The sequence below is a fragment of the Lynx canadensis genome, chromosome D2 (genome assembly GCF_007474595.2).
Source record: "Lynx canadensis isolate LIC74 chromosome D2, mLynCan4.pri.v2, whole genome shotgun sequence".
Taxonomy (NCBI): domain Eukaryota; kingdom Metazoa; phylum Chordata; class Mammalia; order Carnivora; family Felidae; genus Lynx; species Lynx canadensis.
Genome location: NC_044313.2, coordinates 52,398,491 through 52,423,897, shown reverse-complemented (window position 1 = coordinate 52,423,897; position 25,407 = coordinate 52,398,491). Strand labels below are relative to the sequence as shown.

The following is a 25,407-nucleotide window of genomic DNA, read 5'->3' as shown; positions in this document are numbered from 1 at the left end:
TGTAATAACAGAAGACTTGAAAAAAAACAACCTAAAAGTCCATCAATAGAGGACTGCTTAAAAAAGTTATACTATATCCATTCAGTGGACTATTATGCAGCAATTTAAAAAAGAAGACATTCTCTGCTTACCAACATAGAAAGATCTCCAAGTGAAAAAACATGGTCCAGAGCAGCCTGCATAGTATGACATGTTTTTGTTTAAGAAGAAAAAAAGAAGAATATGTTTGCTTGTGTATGCATAGAGAAATTCTGGGAGGATATACAGAAAAAAAATAACAGTGATAACCAGATTGGAAAGCAATACAATTAGAAACTGGATACATAGGAGATAAGAGGTGAGAAAGAGTTTAATAGCATACCTTTTCATAAATTTATATTTTTTAACTATATGTGTGCATTACCTATTCAAAAGTTTAAATTAAAAAAGGAAGGAAGGGAGGAAGGAAGGAAGGAAGGAAGGAAGGAAGGAAGGAAGGAAGGAAGGAAGGAAAGAAGGAAGGAAGGAAGGAAGGAAGGAAGGAAGGAAGGAAGGAAGGAAGACAACTAAAAGTAATATGTGATTCTAGACTGGATCCTGTAGTGGATGAAAAAAATTGGTGTAAAGGACACTAGGACAATTAATAAAATTGGAATATGGAATACAGATTAGATAAAATAACAAGTTTTTTAATTTATTAATTATACTGTGGTTACTTAAAAGAATATCTTTGTTTTTAGAAATAAACACTGCATTATTAAGAAGTAAAGGGCCTTATATATGCAATTTATGCTCAAATGGCTTGAAAGCATAAATAATAATAATAAATAAATAAATATATATATGGAAGGATTGATAAAGAAATTTTGGCAAAATCTTAAAAACTGGTGAACCTGGATAAATGTTCCATGGGAATTCTCTTTCTCATCAAACTTTTCTGTAAGTTTAAAATTATGTCCAAATGAAAGGTTAATTAAAAACAAGCAAACAAAAATATTAATATTTTCTCATTATAAGGAATGACCAAGGTAGAGGAACCTCTTTTAAGAATCTTAAGAGTTTTAGTTTCTAACCTAGTTAAACTTTTCACTTCGTGGTGAAGATTTTGCCATCACTCTTCTGTTTTTTCCATACCTGGGGATGCTTAGAGACAGTGGCAGAGGTGGTGACTATAGTCCACCTTGAGGTTGAAAACACCTCATCCTGCTATATATCTTCAACAGTTACATCTTGCCCACAATTTAGACGTGACATCAAAAAGTGTATAACAAGGGGCGCCTGGGTGGCGCAGTCGGTTAAGCGTCCGACTTCAGCCAGGTCACGATCTCGCCGTCCGTGAGTTCGAGCCCCGTGTCAGGCTCTGGGCTGATGGCTCAGAGCCTGGCGCCTGTTTCCGATTCTGTGTCTCCCTCTCTCTCTGCCCCTCCCCCGTTCATGCTCTGTCTCTCTCTGTCCCAAAAATAAATAAAAACGTTGAAAAAAAAAATTTTTTTTAAAAAAAGTGTATAACAAAACATGACATTTTAAAATACCTTGAACAAAATTTTCAAAGGATATTATCATGAGGTTGTATGTATACAATGGTAAAAATATATAGTTAATTTGCTAGTGGTAAAGCTACAAAAACATGTAATCTAATTGTTTGGCATTGAGTGCCTGAAGTTTTTATTATTTTTTCAGTTAGATATTGTGGCATTTGTATGAACTTGCCATCTCTACTATAATTGACTTAGCATTACAAACATGTGGAGATGTTTTGATTCTAACCAGAGTGTGTTCCTAAGTGATTAGGTAGTGAAGTTTATGTCAAAGTAAAGTGAAAAGTAAATTATTTGTTTATATAAACTGTCCAGAGAATGTTTGAATTTTATTATTTTATATTTTAAGTAAGCTAAATTTCATTGTTCTTAATGAGGGTACCCTGAGGCTCTTATCTAATAAATGACATCAAACAAATCTGGTATCAACTGACTTGTTCTTTTCTGTTTCCTGTCTGCTTGGAGAAGCTCATGATTTTGTGGTTTTATAGAAGGAAATCTGGAAAATAGAAATAATAATTATTACATATTAATAATAATTAATCCTTTTCCTTCTCACTTTAAAGAAGTTTGGAAAGATTTGAGGAGCAATGGCTCTGACTTACCTTTTTTTTTTTTTTAAAGATATAAAAAAATGTTGGAGCACCTGAATGGCTCAGTCAGTTGAGCATCCAACTTTGGCTCAGGTCACGATTTCACCGCTTCTGAGTTCGAGCCCTGCATAGGGCTCTCTGCTGACAGCTCAGAGCCTGGAGCCTGCTTCAGATTCTATCTCCCCCTCTCTCTCTGCCTCTCCCCCACTCACACTGTGTCCCTCTCTCTCTCAAAAATAAGTAAAAACATTTTTAAAAGATATAAAAAAATCTTTTGGGGCACTTGGCTGACTCAGTACAGCATGCAACTCTTTCTCTTGGGGTTGCGAGTTCAAGCCCCCCAAAAGGGCTTTGTTAAAGATTTATTAAAATCTTTAACAAAAAAGTCATATGATATAAAAAATTACTAAATCTTTTTATTAGTAATTCCATGTAGTATTAATAATATTCTCCCACATATTATATACTTCTAGTTTTTAAAACTTTTCTATCTGAGTATAATTGACACACTGTGTTGCATTAGTTTCAAGTATATAACAGAGTGATTCCACAACTCTATACATTATTCTGTGCTTACCACAAGTGTACCTGCCATCTGTCACCATACAACACTATTCCAGTTACCATTGACTATATTCACAATAGCCAAGATATGAAAGCAACCCTAGTGTCCATAGATATATGAAGGAATAAAGATGTATGTATACACACATACACACACACACACACACACACACAATGGAATATTATGAAGCCATAAAAAGAATGAGATCTTACCATTTGCAATGACATAAGTGGACCTAGAAGGTGTTATGCTAAGTGAAATAAGTCAGAGAAAGACAAATATCATATGATTTCACTTATATGTGAAATCTAAAAACAAAACAAATGAATAAACAAAAAGAAGGATTCAGACTTACAAACAAAGAGAACAAACTAGTGGTTGCCAGAGGGGAGGGAGATAGAAGAATGAGCAAAATGGGTGAAAGGAAGTGGGAGATACAGCTTTCCAGTTATTGAATGAATAAGTCACAGGAATAAAAGGCTCTGATTTATCCTAAGTACTTAATCAGAACTAACAATGTCATTTTTCTACAACTCAGACAGAAAGCTATTTTTTCTACTTCTTCCCACAGCTACTCCAGGCCCATTTCACACCTAAGAAAACTAGGTCCAAGTGAGTCATGTGAATGTCCTGGGCCTCATTAGCTGAATAATGTTCATGCCTATAAGTGTGTCTTAAGATTTAGTGAGGTATTTCATGTGTTCATACAGTAAATTGTCTAGAAGGCTATAGAATAGGTCATGCTGGTAAATACTGTCTAGTTAGTTGTGTGGGGAGTTAAATAGCTCTATAAACTAACTTAGATCATTTCATTTCAAAAAATCAGAATGTACCAACAATATAATTGAACTTAAATATTATTAAACATTGTTTAATCCTTCTTCAGTAATTTAGAACACATTTCAAGGTCTTACACATTTTCAGGGTCATTATTTTGAAAGGAGCTCTCATGATATAACTCTAGATACAGAAGATAATAGAGACTGGACTATATCCATACCAGTTTATGATAGTTCTTTTACAGTCTTGATATTCTTACATATTTATTTCCATTAATAAGTAGAAAAGGTGAAAAATTCTTTATATTACAAGAAATGAACTCTATGACATCTAAAGATAAAGCATCTCAAGGATCTACACATATATCCTGAAAATAGTTTTCATTTAGAATTTTCAGTACTTTAGGGGCACCTGGGTGGCTCAGTCAGTTAAGCATCCAACTTTGGCTCAGGTCATGATCTCATGGTTCATGAGTTCAAGCCCCGCATTGGGCTGTCAGCACAGAGCCCGCTTTGGATCCTCTGTTCCCTTCTCTCTCTGCCCCTCTCCCACTTGTGCTGTCTCTCTCAAAAACAAATAAACATCTAAAAAAAATTATTTTTCAGTAGTTTAGATCAAGAAGTCATGATTCTTTTTTTTTTGTTTGTTTTTTTTAATGTTTTATTTTATTTTTGACAGAGAGAGAGACATAGCACGAGCAGGGGAGGGGTAGAGAGGGAAGGTTACACAGAATCTGAAGCAGGCTCCAGGCTCTGAGCTGTCAGTACAGAGCCCAGTGCAGGGTTTGAACCCATGGACCATGAGATCATGACCTGAGACTGAGTCAGATGCCTAACCAACTGAACTACCAGGCACCCCAGAAGTCATGATTCTTAAGAACAGAGTTCAAAATCTCTCCCATCTTGAGTTAGGTTCTATTCATAATCAAGATTTATCCAACCAAAAATCAATGACTTTTTCAAACAAAGAACTCAAGGAATTATATCTAATTATGGCTTACTTACCATTTGTATGTAATTATTTTAAAATCTGTACTCCAGTAATTAATTCTTATATTAATACTTGCATTACCTTAAGTGTTTTATAGACATATTTTATTATTACGCAATGTAACCCTATTATAAATGGTAATGGCATCATTAACTTAGCCAATTTTACTTATTTAGTGGCTGTTTGTTCTTACTTTACAGTTGTTAATTCTCTTTATAGTATGACTTGTACTTGGAAGTAATAAAATCAGATTTCTTTATAAATATTTATGGTATAGTCCTTTTGCCTAAATCAAATTGTAGCCCTTTCCTAATTATTTCTAGTAAAGTCTGCTTGCTTTTTTTTTTCTGCCTTTGTAGCAATATATACTACACACTCCCTAGAAAATTTAATCCTGGATATTTATGCCTTAACTTCTAATTAATCAAAATGTTGTTAACTACCATGTTGTCCTGGTGTTACAAAATGTGGAAAGTTAGTTACTTAAAGAGTTTAAGTAGATGCTTCTGATATGGAGTGTTAGTGTCTACAGTCATATGGTCAAAGGGATCACTAAGCGAAGAATCTTCATCTTGAAGATTATCATATCTGAGCTTATCTCTTGTTGAAAGTAACATTAGTACCAGGTAAGAGAAGGCAGACAAAATATGCTTTTTTATTTTTAATGTTTATTTATTTTTGAGAGAGAAACAGAGCATGAGCGGGGAGGGGCAGAAAGAGATGGAGACACAGAATCCTAAGCAGCATCCAGGCTCTCTGAGCTATCAGCGCAGAGCCCGATGCAGGGCTCAAACTCACAAACCAGGAGATCGTGATGTGAGCCAAAGTCAGATATTTAACCAACTAAGCTACCCAGGTGCCCCCAGAACATGCTTTTTGAGATTCTTAGGTTCTTTATTAAGACCCTAAGGTGTTCAATATCTCTTTTTCCTCTCTCTTAGGTGAGAGTGAAGTTTACAAGTCTTTGGCCATATTTGTCCCCATAAGGGATGCAAATTTGTGATTTCAGAAGTTCAAGCCACCAATAAAAAGCACTATCCAATCTTTTACAGATGTCCTCTGGGCCAAATTTCATCACAAGTAACTCCATTCCACTGTTAAGGGCCAAGTTTAAAGTATTAGGTTACGTTATAGTCAAAACAACCAAGCCCTGGTCCAGACTGCTGTAAGGCAAGAACCCATTGCACTGTCCCTTTTGTCCTACCCAAGCACTCAGTGGTAGCTTTCCCTTTTGCTAGTTGACATATAGTTTAAAAGAAATAGGAACTCCTTTGTAAAAAGTAACCAGATTAGGTTATTTGTAATGAGCCCGCTAAAATCAGAAATTCTTAACATTGGCATGAAGTATCATAACGGAATAGTACTTACGTTTTTTATTATACCATTGTGATTATCTGTAGAGAAACACCCAAGACTCATTATTTATATATTTTAAATTTACAGCTCTTCAACTGTATCCAAGATTTCACTGCCAAGAATGCAGTCAGGCTTGAAGCTTTATTAGAGATCCATGATCCAATCCTTACAAACACTTTCTTTTGCTCGTAGTTTCTGTTCAAGTATTTATACTGTCCAGAAAGGTACTGCTATGATTTACAGTCATTCCCAAAATATGTGAACTACCCAGATATAACACATACAGCATGTATATGCTGAAAAGTACCCCAGAAAAGCATTGTTTACAGATGACTTTGCACCTTGGTTCCCAAGTACTCATGTACAGAATATGGAACTCAGGTTCTGTCTCTCTGTTTGATAATGAATGGTCAAGGAGCTTCAAACTTTACTAGGTAAGTTTGTATATTGAGTGTTATAAAGAGAAGTCAGTCTGCCTTTCTTTGGCTCTACTTGCAGAAAATGAAGTCACCGCGTTTGCTGTCTTGGATCAAAACCAGGAAGAAATTGTTGATACCAATGGAGCTGGAGATGCATTTGTTGGAGGTACAGACTCATTTATTTCATACTTACAAGTTAAACATTTCCTTTAACCCTTGCCTCTACCACGTAGCCAAGATTTATGAATTTAATAACTTAATTTCTTCTTGTAAATAATTAACTCCTAATGTTCTTTCCATATGCTACTATCACTGTGAATATTATAAGGTATTTTACAACAGGAAAAATACTTATTTTTGGCTTAAAGATAATTTTCTATTATGCTGTACCCCAGTCATTTGTGTGTGAGAATACTGCTTAAACAAGCTGCATCAAGTATAGTATATAGTATATTCATAGTCCTTCAGGCTTAAATGTCAACACATTGTTGTTCTTCTAAACAAGTTGTGGTGAATTTTAAACAGTATTCTAATAACTAAGGATTGTATCTTTAGATTGTATCATTTGGTTAAAACATCTGTTTCTAACACAGTAGTTAAATGTTTATGATATACTAGGAAGGGTTAAATTTTTGTCTGGTTCAGGCTTAGTAAGAACTGGCACAGGGCACCTGGGTGGCACAATTTGTAAGGACTAAATCATTTTTAGAATGAATACTCAAAAATAAGTTGAAGACAGTTGGAAGATCCTTTGCTTGATGACTTAGATTGATCTAAAATCTGGTTCAAAGGTTCTTTTGCTATGTCTAAGCCCCTTCTAGTTAAGTGTAGTTAAGCTAGACTGTGGTCTCTAGAAAGCTTTACATTCCTGACTGATAATCCAGAAGAGTCCCTCCTGATCTCTGTTTATAGCATCAGGCTTGAACAGGGACAAAAAAGGCAAATAGAGTTAACCATCGTCCTCCTTTCCTTGGAAGATAATTTGAATCATGGGAAACTTATCTCAAATTATGTAGTATTGTTTAAAATACAGATATTCTTGGGGCGCCTGGGTGGCTCAGTCGGTTGGGCGGCCGACTTCGGCTCAGGTCATGATCTCGCGGTCAGTGAGTTCGAGCCCCGCGTCGGGCTCTGTGCTGACGGCTCAGAGCCTGGAGCCTGTTTCAGATTCTGTGTCTCCCTCTCTCTGACTCTCCCCCATTCATGCTCTGTCTCTCTCTGTCTCAAAAATAAATAAATGTTAAAAAAAATTAAAAAAATAAAATAAAATAAAATATAGATATTCTTTTAATGATCTTTTTCACCAACATAAATTTCTCATGTTTCCTTCTTTGAAAATATTCATGCCTACTCTTAAATGAGCTGTTAACCAATAGACTCATACATGCCCCAATGCATGTCCTTTTCTTTGGAAAGAGTACATACCACAGATAACATTCTATTTTACTGCCATGCTTGTATCTTTTGTGTCTATGCTCTGAAAGTCTTTATCATTGATTAGAGTATTTTGCAGCTATTTTTTCTATGCCTTATTTCTTCAGAGCTGTAAATCCATGTAGGCTAAAAATATCCTATCCAGAATGGGGCTAAATTCTGTAATACATTAAAGAAGCACCATGGATTTCTCACTTAAAATTGGTTAAACCAGAATATTCGTACATAACTTTTTTTTTTTTTTTTAATTTTAGAGAGTGTGCACATGAGTGGGGAGAGGGGCGAAGGGAGAGGGAGAGAGAGAGAATCTCAAGCACGTTCCATACTAAGCGCAGAGCCCAACACAGGGCTCGATGCAGGCCTCGATCCCACAACCTCAGGATCATGACCTCAGCCTAAATCAAGAGTGGATGCTTAATTGACTGAGCCACCCAGGCACCCCAGTACATAACTTTTAAACTTATACCTTGTGTGTGCATTATTTAAGTACTTTAAATACTTAAAACATTAAGTGTTCTATTTTTTTTAATATTTAGTAAGGTACCATCATATTTAGTAGTGACCTAATTAGTCACTACCTTCAGTCCTGGGCTGCCCTGCAAAAACAAACTCCTTTACAAATACCTACCTATAATTTCCCAGTACTGGGTAAAAACATAGGGACTTTCTGAGGGTGAGAGAAGTCATTCTTAGGGTACTGAAGCTACCCATTTGTATCGTGGTAAGGGTAATAAATGAACTACCTCAGGGTGCCTGGGTGGCTCAGTCGGTTACGCGTGCGGCTTCGGCTCAGGTCATGATCTCGCAGTTTCTGAGTTCGAGCCCCGCGTTGGGCTCTGTGCGACAGCTCGGAGCCTGGAGCCTGCTTTGGATTCTGTGTCTCCCTCTCTCTCTGCCCCTCCCTGCTCATGCTGTCTCTCTCTGTCTCTCAAAAATAAATAAATGTTAAAAAAAATTTTTTTTTAAATAAATGAACTACCTCACCAAGACACTTGGGCTCTCTGTTACAGGATTTTCAGCCTCTTTTTTATTTCACTCTACCTACCTACGATTTATTGTTGGGGTACAGTGAGGTAAGTGGTAAGGGAAGTATGTTGAACAGGGATCCACAAACTTTTTTTATAAAGGGCCAGAAAGTGAATATTTTAGGTTTGCAAGTCATATGCAAGCTGTATTACATATTCCAGTTTTGTTTGTTTGTGTATTTGCTTTTTGTTTTGGTTTAGGTTTTTTACAACACTCTAAAAATGTAAAAACCTTTTGTATCTCTCCAGTTACACAAAAACAGGCCACAGGCTGGAATTGGCCCTCAGGCTCTAATTTGTCAACCCCTTGTGTAATATGTTGGCAGCTTCCTCACTTTTTTCACTTTCATCATATACCCTGGATCCAAACAGTGGATTTCACTACATGCTGTTGAAATCACTATAGAGAAGGTGGAAGGCAGGCTGACAGTAGGCAGGACTTTACTGGTACTACCTCAATGAGGTAGCCATTTTTCTCACTTTAACCCTACTCTGATCAATTTCCAGGATAATCAGATCCTGACAGATTGAGTCATGCAACGACATGAACACTCCAATGTCATTTTAGAACTGAAATACTTATCTGGGCATGTTTAGCACATTCTGTGTAAGTCAAACTATACAGTATAACAATAGGTAACATTTATACAGCACCTACTAGCCAATCGGCATCTTAAGCATTTTACAAATATTAATTCATTTAATGTTCATAAAATCTCACTGAGGTCGGTTATTTTTAACCCCATTTTACTGATGAGAAAACTGAGATACAGAGGGGTTAGGTAACTTGCTCAAAGTCTCATAGCTAGAAAGTAATAGGGACAAAATTCTAATCCAGGCAGACTGGCTCCAGAGTCAGTGTCCTTACTGCACTGTTGCTTCTCTAAACTTTTAGAGGAGTCTCATCATTAGGACTGAGAGCCACAGACCAGCCTTACTAACCAAAGCTGTTTTTTTGCCAAAGAGAATCTTTCTGTTATCTGAATAGATGATTTTGTGTATTGAACAGGAGCTTTTGTTATCTGATAGGAATCATGAGGACTCTAGGGTAAGATTGTTGCAGAAAAGAAAGAGAAAGTGAAAGGGAAAATAATCAAAGGACTATAGTCCCTGGTGAGTTTGAACCAGGAGCTTTTTGCTAAGCAGTAGAATCGATTGCACTACAGAGATACAGAAAGATCGTAAACTTGCTGGGTCAGCATGGAATCTGAATACAAGGAGTTATATGAATCAACCATTTAATAGCACCAAACTAATGCATTCCATTTTACAATAGAGATGGTCTTGTTAGTTGGAAATACTAAAACAAAAATCTCATTGGTTAAAAACCCCTACTTCCATCTCTACACTAGGGAAAGCCTTTCTACTAGGATCTGAAATACTCCAGCTGTTGAAGCTTACTTCTCTACCTTGAATATGAATGGAGAGGCAATAGCAGCTTTTACATTTACTATGTAGTTTCTTCTTCTTTGCTCTATTTTATTGCCTGATTAACATATCTCCTCTGACTGACACATTCTTTCCTTAGATAGTTAATATATTCCTCCTATTACTTTTGAGTTTTGTTGGCTTAAGAGTATTTCTGTCTTTTGTGACTTTGCATTACTATATTCCAGTCCCAGTTTCTTAGATGAAGCATCACTTCATCTACCATGTGCTAATTACATATCCCAGTACCAGAGTGCCATGTGTTCTTATTAGCCACATAAGAGATATATAACTATAGTACATCATAGATTTTCATGTATAATTTTAAAATGAGTACCCCAAATGTATATAAATTAAATTCATAGTTCCATCTCAAGTGTTCAGTAACAGTGACAATTCCCTCTAGCCTCTACAAGCATGCTTCCTTGTTCTATTTGGAGATCTTAAGAACTCTGTAACATTTGCCCTTTATTTGTCCATAGCCAGGCCTGATGGAACTACCCTTTTCACATTCTCCCTCAAAAGCCCAAGTGCTACGATTGTACCCTTGGAAATGGAGACAATTCTATAATCTCTAAGTGTGATTTCCTAATTTCCCAGGTCAGGAGAAAATTTCTTCCTGTTGTCCTGCTGTGCTTTGTCACAGCAGGTCTGCCTTTTCATTTGGAACCCTCTTTGTCACTGCCATAGTAACAAATGGAAACATTGAGAACATTTTGTGACAGGCACTGTCATTGTTCCTCGTGAAATCTCTTCCCCTGTGTCTTCCCGGTAAATGAAACTGAGAAGAAAAATCATAACAAATAACATGAAAGGGGACCTAATCAATATGTTCCCAGTGGGCTGTCAATACCAGCCTGTGTTAATCTAATATGATTTAGTTGTAAGTTTTATGGCAGCTGTAGGAATATGGACTAGACCTACAAATCACTAAAAGTGAGTACACCTTTGACAGATTATACCCAAGAACATATATATATAGCTCTCAGATAAAAGACTGGAGACCTCACCCAAGGACCAACATTCTTAGGATTAAAAAAGCTTCGTTAAATGTAGTTAAAAGCCATATATAGCTTAGAACAGTTTCTTTTGAGTGACAGTAAAGTAACTGTGCTAACCTCTAATACTTTTTATTTTTAAGTTTCTCATGACAGCTTTAGCAGAGAAAATATATCACCCTAAAAGATATTACCTATAGTATACAAATGACTATTAAATGCACTTAGCAATCACAATGTAAATAATTACCCTATTTCCCATCTAATAAGAAGAAACATCAATTTTACTTTATAATTCATTTTCAAGAAAGAATTTTGGTTAAGAGAAAAAGGTTTAAGTTTCTCAAACAAGGATGCTACTTCCTTCTCAAGTAACACGCGTCTATACGTCTGAGAGTCATGGGGATTTTCTAAATTATCTTCGTATTTTCTATTCTCACCTTGTTTATTTGTTCCCAAACGTGTAACTTGCTCTCTTGTTCTTAATTGCTGCTAAATTGTGCTGTGCAAAGAAGTGGCACAGAATTCTTGTGATATTTTTTCTGCACTACCTCTTTTCTTAGCTGTCCAACTCAGAAAATTAGAAAATAACTTAAATATGTCATTTCTCACAACAATTCACTCAAGAATCAAAACTTTCATATAGCACTCATTGTATGCAGAGGATTTATTGGATGATGACCAAGATACGAGTTGCATACTCCTACTCACCCCCACACCCACACCCAAGGAAACAATAATACCTTTCCCTGTCTTGCAACTTCAGTAGGACATCTTTGGTATTTTATTTCTTTTTCTTTTTTTTTTTTTTAATGTTTATTTATTTTTGAGAGAGAGAGAGCGTGAGCAGGGCAGGGGCGGAAAGAGAGGGAGACACAGAATCCAAAGCAGGCTCCAGGCTCTGAGCTGTCAGCACAGAACCCGATAACGGAGCTTGAACTCATGAGCTGTGAGATCATAACATGAGCCAAAGTCGGATGCACAACCAACTGAGCCACCCAGGAATTTTATTTCTTAGGCAGCAGTTTTCCTTAAAACCATCAAATGCAGTATGAAATTGACTTCATCATTCAGAATAGGAAATTCACCATGGACAGCAGCCCAAGTTCACAGTGGGGGAGGGGGGATTCATACCTTGCACAGTCATAGGACACTTCACGACACGCTATTCTGGTGCTGATGTGGGACCAGGAACAAGTTTCAAGAACAATTGCCTAAAGTTATTTAAGCCTTTGTTGGCTTAAAGAGGTAGATGATTCTGAAGCCATGACAAAAAAAAGAGAAATAACTTTGGTTCACATGGAATACTGGATAATTTTAGGTTGTAAAGTCTGGGGGCGCCTGAGTAGCTCAGTCGGTTAAGCATTCGACTTCGGCTCGGGTCATGATCTCACAGTTCATGGATTCGAGTCCAGTGTTGGGCCCTGTGCTGACAGCTCAGAGCCTGGAGCCTACTTTGGATTCTGTGTCTCCCTCTCTCTGTGCCCCTCCCCTGCTCACACTCTGTCTCTCTCTCTCTCTCTCTCAAAAATGAATAAACGTTAAAAAAAAAAATAGGGCGCCTGGGTGGCGCAGTCGGTTAAGCGTCCGACTTCAGCCAGGTCACGATCTCTCAGTCCATGAGTTCGAGCCCCGCGTCGGGCTCTGGGCTGATGGCTCAGAGCCTGGAGCCTGTTTCCGATTCTGTGTCTCCCTCTCTCTCTGCCCCTCCCCCGTTCATGCTCTGTCTCTCTCTGTCCCAAAAATAAATAAACGTTGAAAAAAAATAATAATAATTAAGTTGTAAAGTCTAGAATTTCTCACAAACATGAATGCTTCCTCAAAGAACTAGTATCCTGGATGGCCTCCACCTAGAACAATTATAACTAGATAATGGAATTCAAAGGACTTTGTCTTCTGGGAGATTTCAATAAGACAGATAGTCTGAGCCATGTAGACTATCAGACCCTGAAGTTCAAATATGAAACTAAGTTTTCTAAATTTGCAGGTTATTGAGAAATATTTATTCTAAGAAAACAATGTTGATATTTATAAGATTGTATTTAGTGACAGAGGGCCAGAGGAAATGTCATAAGCAACATTTCTGAAGTTAATTTTCTTAGATAGAATTGTGAAATGGCAAAATATATGCGTATCACTTTCCTGGTCTTGAATATTTACTAGTCAAATGGAACTAATTTGAATTCATTAGTGGACCCAACTGCTATTACATGGACTTGATCAATCTTACCTACCATATCTGTCTGGTTCATATAACATGTATTATTAGTTGTATGCGTAACAAACCACCCCCAAAACTTTGTGACCTAAAACAACAACCATTTATTTAGCTCCATAAGTCTGTTGATTGGCAGCTAGGCCAAGGCTCAGCTGGGCAGTTCCTCTGTCTCAGAGGTGGAAAAGATCAAGTATGCCCAAAGTCACAGTGAAAACCAGGATTCAAACTCAAAGTTTGACCCCAGAGTTCTTAGCACTAATTATTTTGTTATACTCTGTTCCATTAGTATATCATCTTATCTTCCCCTCCAAAGGAGGAGAAATAGCCAAAATGGTTTTCTAAACACTAGTCTATAGACTGATGCCTGTCTATGACCTAACAGATTTTATCAATCAATAAATACCAAGATTAAAAAAAGTAGGAGCAATATAATAAGTTTTCATGAAGCTAAATGTATTCAGTTTTAGATCTTGTCTTAATTGTGTTTGAATTTGTTACAGTGTACCTTCATTGGCTTTGTAATTTATATAAATAAAATAATTAAAGTCATGTTAGTAGTGCTGATGCATAGCCTGGCTAATCTTGGGACCTAGCAGAAGTCTTAGTCATGGTAAAAAAGTGATTAAAAACAACTTTCCAAACTACTTATATGAAAATTTGTATGAAACAGAACCTCTGATGTTGTAAAGCTGCTTACTATCAATAGTCTGAATAAAACATAAATTACACAATTACTAAATTCACAACTGTTCTCACTTCAGATATATGAATTCCCAAACCTGGGGTATGAACACTGGCTCTTAATTTTTTTTTTCATTTAATTATCCAGCTAACATTGACCTTTTATAGAGATGAGATATGTTTGGTTTTTTTGAAGAAATTTTTTTAATGTTTATTTTTGAGAGAGAGAAAGACAAAGCATGAGTGGGGGAGGGGCAGAGAGAGAGGGAGACACAGAATCTAAAGCAGGCTCCAGGCTCTGAGCTGTCAGCACAGAGCCCGACACAGGGCTTGAACTCATGTACTGAGAGATCATGACCTGAGCTGAAGTCGCATGCTTAGCCAACTGAGCCACCCAGGCGCCCCGAGATATGTTTGTTTTATTTCTAGTCCATGAAATAGATGGCAAATTAAAAACCAGTTTCTATCATCAAACACTCTTAAAATTTTAGAATCACCCTTCTGGTAAGAATTGTCAGCTGAGCAAATGAAGGTTTTTCAGTTGAGTTAAATGACAGTATTAGTTGTCTTGCTTATGAATTCGGGCATAAATATGCTCACATAAATAAGTTTTCTATCATCTTCTTATTCTGGCAGCTATGACCTTCCTTGTCCTGATGAGCCTTTGTGTTTTTTAACTATATTATATGTTAGTGCTGAAAGGGAATACTTTTAAAAATCACATTTCCTGGTTTTCAGGTTTTCAAACTGTTTACAGTCACCAAAGTATGTTCAAATGAGGTCTTATCTGAATCAGAATGAAATGAGATTAAACAAATCCTCATTTGGTCTTATTCATTGTATTTGGTGGCTCATAAACAACTCCCTGGAACGAGTTGATGTTAGGTATGAAAGCCGTGGTCTGTTCAGAAGTCCCCATTTGATGGATGAGGAAAGTGAATCCCATAGAAAGGGACTTAATTGCAAATATGCAGTACTAGGAGACAGATCTCCTGACTCATTAATTCATGGTTCAATAATTACACATGTTAATAACCCAGATGAAAGTTTTTCGTTGAGCAGTCTGTTACATAGGCCTCTTAGAAATATATAGGTCAAGACAAGAGTCAATATCCCAAATAGATAGAAGTCTTTGATGTACATTTTCTTGGCATATGGGCATCCAAGATGTTTGACTTCAACTATAAACAAAAGCATATGCTAAAACTCTTATTTTGGGAAGAACCACAACAGAGATCACACATTAGGTTTAAAATTCAAATTCTAACCTGATCTTGCACATTTCTGATTCATAAGGAGGAATGATCTTTAAAGCAGTATTTTGAAAGGGGTTGGGGCAGAAGAGCAACTTAACTATACAAGTAAAACATATGGTTTAGTGGTCCTCTTCAGGATCTTGCCTGAATTGGGGGCATTTAAAAGGTTTTTGGTTTGAGTTTTGTTTTGTTTTTTAATTCAAATGCAGTATCCCATGCCATGTTAATAGAATTTGACAGGTTTCCATTTTCAGTCACCAGAAAGAGGAAATAAGTTATCCTGATAGTTACAGCACTGGCCACTTGCCCATATATTATACCATGCTGCTCAGTTGCTCATTTTGTGTGGGAGGATGTGTGGTGCTAAGCTATTATAAAGAAACCTTTGCTCTGAATTGACTTCCTGTCCATGTCAGTCACTTGCCCATCTGACACTACTTAGGCTTTGGTTTTCATTATACAAATACCTGCTAAGTCAGACCTTTCCCTGGCAGGCAAAGTAGCTTTTTAGGTTGTTTCAAAATTTAATGTTTGTTGATTTTCTTTTAACAGAAAACTATGTATTTTCTAGCATATATATGGATCATAACTTGTTACTTGAGTTCATGACTAGTTGGTAGTCAATATGAAATCAAAACATAAGAAAACAAAATTTTACTAACTAGACTACATAGAAAATGAAAGAAAAAGAGTTCACATCTGAGCACTTTTCCCTTGAGGGAAACCATTACTTTGTCACATCTGGGTAGTCTAAGCTAGCCAAATTGAAGTGGGAATTTCCTGCCAGATGTTAGTCCTTTGAGCAACCTGTGAAAATCTAAAAGAGGGTATATGAGATCTTATTTGGTAGGGCTATAGCCACTGTGGAAGCTCACTCCTAATAGGTAGCAGACATTTTTATGTACTACCACTAGTTAGGAGGTTGTGTGGCCTATCTAAAACTAACACTGTTTGGCCTTGTTAAATACATAAATATGGAAGGCCTAATTTGGGAAGTACAACATCAAGTCTCACAGATATTCTAGCAAGAGTAAGTACTGCATTGCAATGACCTCCCAAATGTACATGACAAAAGTTCTGTTTCGTTAAGAAAAAGAAGGTAAGACTGAGCCATCCAGGTACTCCATATAACTTGAATAAGGTCATTTTACAAAGGCACTGAACCAAAATAAGCCTCTAAATATGAAGGAAATTAAGAATCTGAAATGGCAGGGAAAATACCAAGTATTTACATCAGCTTCCTGTTCCACATGCACATGGGAATTAGGAAGCAAAAATTTCATTCAGAAGAGTTGTGCACAAGAAGTAGAAATGCTTTTATCCAATTGAAACAAGAAACATTTTTAAGGGGGGGGAAAAAGACTTTCCACATGATCTCACTGTTTTTGTCATCCTCTTAAAGGAAAATATTGACATTTACCAGACTGTTTGCTCCAGCTTTCTGATCTCCTGCAGTTTATTTTTATAACAACCTTATCGATGGGCCTCTTACCCAGCTCTCTAGGTTTAACTGAGTTGAGTCGATTTGTTACCACAGCTTCAAGTAGCTGTTACAGAACAAGCAAGACATCCTAATAAAGCTGTAAATGTGTTTACTCAAACAGAGTATTGATTTAACTTGGAGAGGGAGAAACCAGTGCTTAGCACAGTGTCAGGGTGGATGAATTTCACTGCAGCTTTTCATTGTCATCTGTCATGGTTGTGAAACACTAAGTAAAGCCATCAGAGGATAATTAGAAGTACCAGAAATTTAGCCCCTAAAATCAGTTAACCGCTTGGGAGTTTTGTAGCTTAATTAGCTTTTATTAAAAATTTCCTCCAGTAATAATAGTCAAGCACTTTTAATGGTGTTTTCAGATAGAGCAAGATTTCCAGGTTGTGACTTGTTAAATATATGAATTTAACAGGTAAAGGTTTTCCAGAGTTTTTCTCACTAATTAGGCTAACACCAGAACACAATGTAAAGACACCGTGATCTGTTCTCAAACCAGCAAAAGTACATGATTTTTCTGAAAAATCCATTTCAAAGGAGTAGTAAAACAATTATAAAATATTTAAAACACATGTTGTTGTAGAAAAAATACCCTGTTAACATCTTTATTAAATGTAAATGTTTAATACATAAAACTACAAACATAAATGTTTAATTACATAAAACTGTCAATACCACCCTTGTTTCTAGATACCTTTTTTTTTTTTTTTTTTTTTTAGAGAGAGAGCACAGGAGCTGGGGAGAGGGGCATAGGGGGAGGGAGGGAGGGAGAGAGAGAGAGGAGAGAGAATCTTAAGCAGTTCCATGCTCAGCATAGAGCCCAATGTGGGGCTTGATCTCAAGACCCTGGGATCATGACCCAAGCCCATATCAAGAGTTGGATGCCAAACCACCTGAGCCACCCAGGCACCCCTAGATACCATTCTTCATTTTTTAAATGTTTATTTATTTATCTGGGGGGGAGAGCAGAAAGAGAGGAAGAGAGAGAATCCCAAGCAGGCTCCACATTGTCAGCACAAAGCCCAGCATGGGGCTTGATCTCACAACTGTGAGATCATGACCTGAGCTGAAATCAAGAGTCAGACACTTAACTGACTGAGCCACCCAGATGCCCCACCATTCTTCATTAAAAAAGAATCTAAAATATTCTGGTTTGGGGCGACTGGGTGACTCAGTGGGTTAAGCATTCGACTTCAGCTCAGGTCACGTTTGTGAGTTCAAGCCCTGCATCAGGCTCTGTGCTAACAGCTCAGAGCCTGGAGCCTGCTTCGGTTTCTGTGTCTCCCACTATCTCCACCCCTCCTCTGCCCTCTCGCTCTCTCTCAAAAAATGAATTAAAACAGGGGCGCCTGGGTGGCGCAGTCAGTTAAGCGTCCGACTTCAGCCAGGTCACGATCTCGCGGTCCGTGAGTTCGAGCCCCGCGTTGGGCTCTGGGCTGATGGCTCAGAGCCTGGAGCCTGTTTCCGATTCTGTGTCTCCCTCTCTCTCTGCCCCTCCCCGTTCATGCTCTGTCTCTCTCTGTCCCAAAAATAAATAAACGTTGAAAAAAAAAAATGAATTAAAACATTAAAAAAAATTTTTTAAATAAAGTAAAATATTCTGGCATGCTATAAGTTAGTCATCATCTTAAAGATTAAAAAAGTTGATGTGGGGCATCTGGGTGGCTCAGTTGGTTAAGCATCCAACTTCAGCTCATCTCACGGCTAGTGGGTTCAAGCACCCTATGAAGCTCTGTGCTCCAGCTCAGCTGGAGCCTGCTTAGGATTGCTTCCTTCTCTGTCTGCCCCTCCCCCACTTGTGCTCTGCCTCTCTCTACCTCAAATATAAATAAATATTAAAAATGATTTTTTTCAAGTTGTAAACCTGTGTAAAGAAAAGTTCAGACTGAGGAGTTGCTTACCTTCTATAGAAATTGAATTAGCTATTAAATTTGATAAAAGGTATTCATATAAACACTCTACCCGCCCTCTTGCAAATGGCTTCAAAAATGTCATGGTCAAAAAAAATCACCTAGGATGATGAACACAAAACTGAAAACTTATTTAAAATAAGTTTGGGATGCCTGGGTAGCTCAGTTGAGCATCCAATTCTTGATATCAGCTTAGGTTATGATCCCAGAGTCATGGGATTGAGCCCAGTGTCAGGCTCCACATTCAGCATGGAGTCTGCTTAAGATTCTCTCTCTCCCTCTGCTCCTCTCCCCTGCTCATGCTGTCTCTATAAAATAAATAAAATAAGGGGTGCCTGAGTGGCTCAGTTGGTTAAGCATCCAACTTCAGCTCAGGTCACGATCTCACAGTTCATGAGTTCAAGCCCTGCATCAGTCTCTGGGCTGACAGCTCAGAGCCTGGAGCCCACTTCAGATTCTGTGTCTCCCTCTGTCTGCCCCTCCGCTGCTTGTACTCTGTCTCTCCCATTGTCTCAAAAATAAATAAACATTAAAAAAATAAATAAAATAAAATAAAATAAAATAAAATAATCATTAGATTTAAAATTAGTCTTCCTCTCTTACGTATAATCATTTATTTACTACACTATGGTTGAACTTCTCATGCCTTCTGGTACTACTGCTCACCTGCCTAAATGACTAATAAAAGTGATGATAATCTGAGGTATGACCTCTTCTGAAGCCTGGAAGCAACTGTCAAAAAGGACAGTGAAAGATTTTGGGAGAGTGTTCTTTGCCTTTGAAATGCTATGTAATGATAAGCTAAATTCAACCCTGAGTTAAGTCATTAAGCCATGAAATAGCAGATTATAAAGTTTTGTTACATAAGAGGGCACCACCAGAGCTCTTTCTTTCAATTTTTCAGGAGATAGAGGAAATTGGTTTTCTACAGTTCTGTATGTATGTATGTATGTATGTATGTATTGAAGTAAGCTCTAGGCCCAACATGGAGCTTGAATTCACAACCCCAAGATCAAGAGTTGCATGCTCTACCAACTGAGCCAGCCAGGTGCCCCTTCACAGTTGTATTTAAATCTTTATTCTATATTAAAGTATTCAAAAGCAGAGGGAAAAGAAAAGATATGGATTTATAATTAGCACCTATTTTTACATGTACATTTTAAAATCCCTACAGTACAGCTATGTATTTTGTTCTATTCAATCTTCTTAAGAATGACACTATGTGAGGGACCTTTTTGGCATGGAAGGGAGGGTAAGATATAGTAGGTAGCCATACTTTGGGTTTAAGCCTGTTTGAACAAAAGGAACAGAAATCCATTTCGTTTAGCTAAGGATAAGGAATTTTTTTTTTTTTAATTTAACGTTTATTTATTTTTGAGACAGAGAGAGACAGAGCATGAATGGGGGAGGGTCAGAGAGAGGGAGACACAGAATCTGAAACAGGCTCCAGGCTCTGAGCTGTCAGCACAGAGCCCGACGCGGGGCTTGAACTCACGGACCGCGAGATCATGACCTGAGCCGAAGTCGGCCGCTTAACCGACTGAGCCACCCAGGCGCCCCAGGAATTTTTTTTTAAGGAAGCACACAAGCATTAAGGAAGACATTGTAACACAGTGGTTAAGACAATGGGTCTCAAGGGGCGCCTGGGTGGCGCAGTCGGTTAAGCGTCCGACTTCAGCCAGGTCACGATCTCGCGGTCCGTGAGTTCGAGCCCCGCGTCGGGCTCTGGGCTGATGGCTCAGAGCCTGGAGCCTGTTTCTGATTCTGTGTCTCCCTCTCTCTCTGCCCCTCCCCCGTTCATGCTCTGTCTCTCTCTGTCGCAAAAATAAATAAACGTTGAAAAAAAAAAATTTTTAAAAAAGACAATGGGTCTCAAGACATAGGTTTGAATCCTGGTACTGCCATTAACTAGTTCTGGGACTACAGACAAGTTACTTAACATTTCTAAGCCTTAGTTTCCTCATCTATAAAAATGAGGATAATGAGTGCCTATATCACTTGGGTTATCATGAAAGTTAAATGAAATAATGTTTGTAAAACACAGTGCCTGACACATCATAAGGTATTATTATGTGTTAATCTGTTATCAAACGAATCTCATAAAAGAGCCCAAACTGGACAGGTTTTCACTTAAAGTGGAGCCAGATCGTAATTCTAGATTCAAATCAGTTCCAAGGACCTGAATAGCAGATATTCATGGATCTTCACTCCAGTACTCACGCATTAATGTTGTTCAGCTGTCATTGCCTGTGTGCATCTTCCTACCTCACAATCAACTTCCTGGTCTCTCTTGGCTTCCCATTCTGGCTTCTTAAAGAGAACATTACGTTAGCTCAATTTTGTGCCATTCATCCGTAGCACACTGGCAGAACCATAAGTTGTTTGCTCTTGGGTCAGATCCCCTCCCCTGGGTTTGGTTAGTAGTAAGGGTTGATTTACATGCACAAAGTGTATCAACCAACCCCCTAACCAATGCTAGAGGGGAGGTGACTTTTCTTAAAAGGATAATGGATGGATAAGCTCTAAATGTGTATGTTGGTGTGCCTGTCTACACCCTTTTTCTCATACTCATGGTTCTTAAAATGTTCCCTACAGCACAATCCATCTATAACACAACACACGGAACATCAAATACCCTGAATCTCAAGCTGGAAACCTAGGAGTCATTTTTTTAATTAAGTTTTTATTTTAATTCCAGTTAGCTAACATATAGTGTTATAGTGGTTTTAGGTGTACAATGTAATGATTCAACAATTCCATACATGACCTGGGGTGCTCTTCACAAGTGCCCGCCTTAATCCCCATCACCTATTTCACCCGTCTCACTCACCCACCTCCCCTCTGATAACCATCAGTTTGTTCTCTATAGTTAAGAATCTGTTTCTTTGTTTGTCAGGGTTTTTTTCCCCTTTGCTTGTTTGTTTTGTTTCTTAAACTGAGCATGAGTGAAATCGTATGGTACTTCTCTTTCTCTGACTGACTTATTTCACTTAACTTTACACTTTCTAGCTCTGTCTACATTCTTGCAAATGGCAAGATGTCATTCTTTTTATGCCTGAGTAATATTTCACTGTATATGTATATATACCACATCTTTTTTTTTTAAGTTTATTTATTTATTTTGAGAAAACAGAGAGAGTGCAAGCAGAGGAGAGACAGAGAAAGAGGGAAATCTTAAGCAGGCTCCGTGCTGTCAGCTCAGAGCCCATTCAGGGCTCAAACTCACGAAACTGAGATTATGACCTGTGCTAAAATCAAGGCTTGGATGTTCCACTGACTGAGCCACCCAGGAGCCCCAATACCACATCTTCTTTATCCATGCATCTATTGATGGACACTTGGGCTGCTTGCACAATTTGGGTATTGTAAATAATGCTGCTATAAATATAGGAGTATATGCATCCCTTTGAATTGGTGTTTATGTATTTGGGGGTAGTACAATTGCTGGGTCGTAGGATAGTTCTATTTGTAACTTTTTGAGGAAACTCCATACTGTTTTCCACAGTGACTGCACCAGTTTGCATGCCCACCAGCAATGTACAAGTGATGCATTTCTTTCCATGTGTCCATACCTTCAGTGAGTTCTTTTGAGTCAATTTTTAGAATATATCTCATATCATCTTTCCTCACCTTCATCCACTTTTCTCCCATGACCTTAGCTTAGGCCTGTTTTCTACTACAGCAGCTCCTAACTTATTTTCGTACTTTCAGTCTTTCTTGCTCTCCATTCCATTTTCTAAACCCTTGCCAAAATAATCCTTTTAGGGAGAGACTTAATTACTTCACTTCCTTGCTTCAGTGGCTTCTAGTTGCACTTAGACTAAAAATCTAAACTCCTAAAAGATCTGCCCTAAAAGATCTATACCATCCACTATCTGTGAGTCTGTATTTCATGCTGCTCTCTTTCTCAGCTTTGCTTCAGCCCTCTGATTATATTGGCCTTCTTCTTTTAGGCGTTGGACACATGGAGCTCCCTTGGCCTAGAATTGTCTTTCCCTGCTCTTTACATGGCTATCTCTTTCTCATCCTCAGTTTCAACTTAAAGGTCACCTCTTCTCTAATTATCCTATCTATTGTGGGTCCCTTCACTACTATTCTCTACTGCTACACATAGTTATTTTCCTTAATAGCACTTAACATAGTCTGGAATTATCTTTTTTTTTATATATATATTTTAATGTTTACTTATTTTTTTTTTTTAATTTTTTTTTTTCAACGTTTTATTTATTTTTGGTACAGAGAGAGACAGAGCATGGACGGGGGAGGGGCAGAGAGAGAGGGAGACACAGAATCGGAAACAGGCTCCAGGCTCTGAGCCATCAGCCCAGAGCCTGACGCGGGGCTCGAACTCACGGACCGCGAGATCGTGACCTGGCTGAAGTCGGACGCTTAACCGACTGCGCCACCCAGGCGCCCCTAATGTTTACTTATTTTTAAGAGAGAGACAGACAGAATGCGAGCGGGGAGGGGCAGAGAGAGAAGGAAACACAGAATCTGAAGCAGGCTCCAGGCTCTGAGCTGTCAGCACAGAGCCCAACGTGGGGCTCGAACCCACAAACTGTGAGATCATGACCTGAGCCAAAGTCAGACGCTTAACCAATGCGCCCCTCTCTGGAATTAATTTATTTACTTATTTATTATCTTAGTTATCTTAATTACTAACTTATTACTTCGGATTTTTTTTTTTTTTTTTTTTTTTGTATCTTCCTCATTAGAATATAAGCTTCAAGAGAACCAGGGACTCTGTGTGTCTTATTCACCAAAGTATCCCTAGGAACCAAAAAAGCTCCTGGCATAGAGTAAATACTCAGTAAATATTTTTTATGTGAATGAATTAATCAATCACATGGCCAGCTGAAAGCAAACTTGCACCCTTCCATCAAATAAAAACCATTCTAGTGAAGAAACTTGTTATCACAGGATTTTGTCAGAAGGTGTGGAATGAGTCAGGAAATAGTAAAGTAGGCCATACTTTAGTATAGGGTCGCCTTGATTTAAGATAAACCTATGCTAAGGGTGTCTGGGTAGCTCAGTTAGCTGAGCATCCAACTCTTGATTTCGGCTCAGGTCATGATACCAGGGTCATGGGATCAAGCCCAGCATCAGGCTCCACACCGAGATTGGAGCCTACTGAGGATTCTTTTTCTCTCCCTCTGCCCCTCTCCCTACTCATGTTCTCTCTCTCTTTCTCAAATAATTAAAAAAAAAAAAAAAAAAGATTAGCCCATGTTAAAAAAATTTTTTTTAATTTTTTTAAAAAATTTTAGGGGCGCCTGGGTGGCGCAGTTGGTTAAGCGTCCGACTTCAGCCAGGTCACGATCTCACGGTCCGTGAGTTTGAGCCCCACGTCAGGCTCTGGGCTGATGGCTCAGAGCCTGGAGCCTGTTTCCGATTCTGTCTCCCTCTCTCTCTGCCCCTCCCCCGTTCATGCTCTGTCTCTCTCTGTCCCAAAAATAAATAAACGTTGAAAAAAAAAAAAATTTAAAAAAAAAATTTTTTTTTTAAATTAACCCATGCTGAGGCACCAGGGTGGCTCATTTGGTTAAACATCTGACTTCAGCTCAGGTCATGATCTCACGGTTTATGGGTTCAAGCCCTACATCGGGCTCTGTGTTAACAGCTTGGTGCCTGGAGCCTGCTTCAAATTCTGTATCTCCCTCTCTCTCTCTGTGCCCCTCCCCTGCTCATGCTCTGTCTCCCTCTCTCTCAAATATTGATAATAAAACATTAAAAATTAAAGAAAAAAGATTAACTCATGCTAGTATGTATATGCAACTAAGCCAATGACAGAGAGACCGATCACAGATCTCTTTTTCCTACTGTTACTTAAAATAGAGGTAAGTTTTAAAAAAAAAAAAAAAGAGGTAAATATGGAGGGATGCCGGCTGGTTCAGTCGGTAGAGCATGTGACTTGATCTCGGGGTCATGAGTTCAAGCCCCTTGTTACACATAAGATGACTTTTTAAAAAATAGAGGTAAGGGGCGCCTGGGTGGCGCAGTCAGTTAAGCGTCCGACTTCAGCCAGGTCACGATCTTGCGTTCCGTGAGTTCGAGCCCCGCGTCAGGCTCTGGGCTGATGGCTCAGAGCCTGGAGCCTGTTTCCAATTCTGTGTCTCCCTCTCTCTCTGCCCCTCGCCCGTTCGTGCTCTGTCTCTCTCTGTCCCAAAAATAAATAAACGTTGAAAAAAAAAATTTAAAAAAATAAATAAAAAATAGAGGTAAATCTGGAGAGAATGCATGTGTTGGGAAAGAAGGCAACATCTAATATCAATTGTCCTGAGTATTTATAATACAAATAAGAAAACTAATTGTCAAGATCATAAATCTGTACATCAGTTCCTGTTGTAACAGGCAATGGCATACAGATCAGAGGCTCCAGTCAGGATTTCACAGAATATGTTGAAGTTTTCCTGTAGTTATTTAAATTTGGTTTGCCAGAATGCCCAGTGAATGTCCAGCGCATTAAATAACAGCACACCTGATCACTAAACCTATTTTTTCTACTTCCTGACCTTATTATCTATCACCTAGGATAGTGTTTTTCAAACTTGAGCATGTATAAGGATCACCTGGAAGACTCATGAAAAGACAGTTTCTGGGCCCTATCCAGGTTTTGATTTGGTAGGTCTAGGATAAGACTTAGGTGATCTAGAGACCACAGTTTGCAAACCACTCCTAAAGTACTACAGTAGATTCATATTTGATCTCTCTGCCAACAGTCTCTTTCCTAGTAAGTTCATGTTTC

General features: G+C 38.1%; 1 protein-coding gene across 3 annotated transcripts in view; it reads left to right on the top strand.

Moving 5' to 3' along the window:
* Positions 1-25,407, top strand: part of ADK (adenosine kinase) — a 532,082-nt gene that overhangs the window by 483,103 nt on the left and 23,572 nt on the right. For all 3 annotated transcript variants that reach the window (XM_030334273.1, XM_030334275.2, XM_030334274.1), the window contains one exon: positions 6,300-6,386. In XM_030334273.1, coding sequence (XP_030190133.1) covers positions 6,300-6,386 — 87 coding nt within the window. The remainder of the gene's footprint in view (positions 1-6,299; positions 6,387-25,407) is intronic.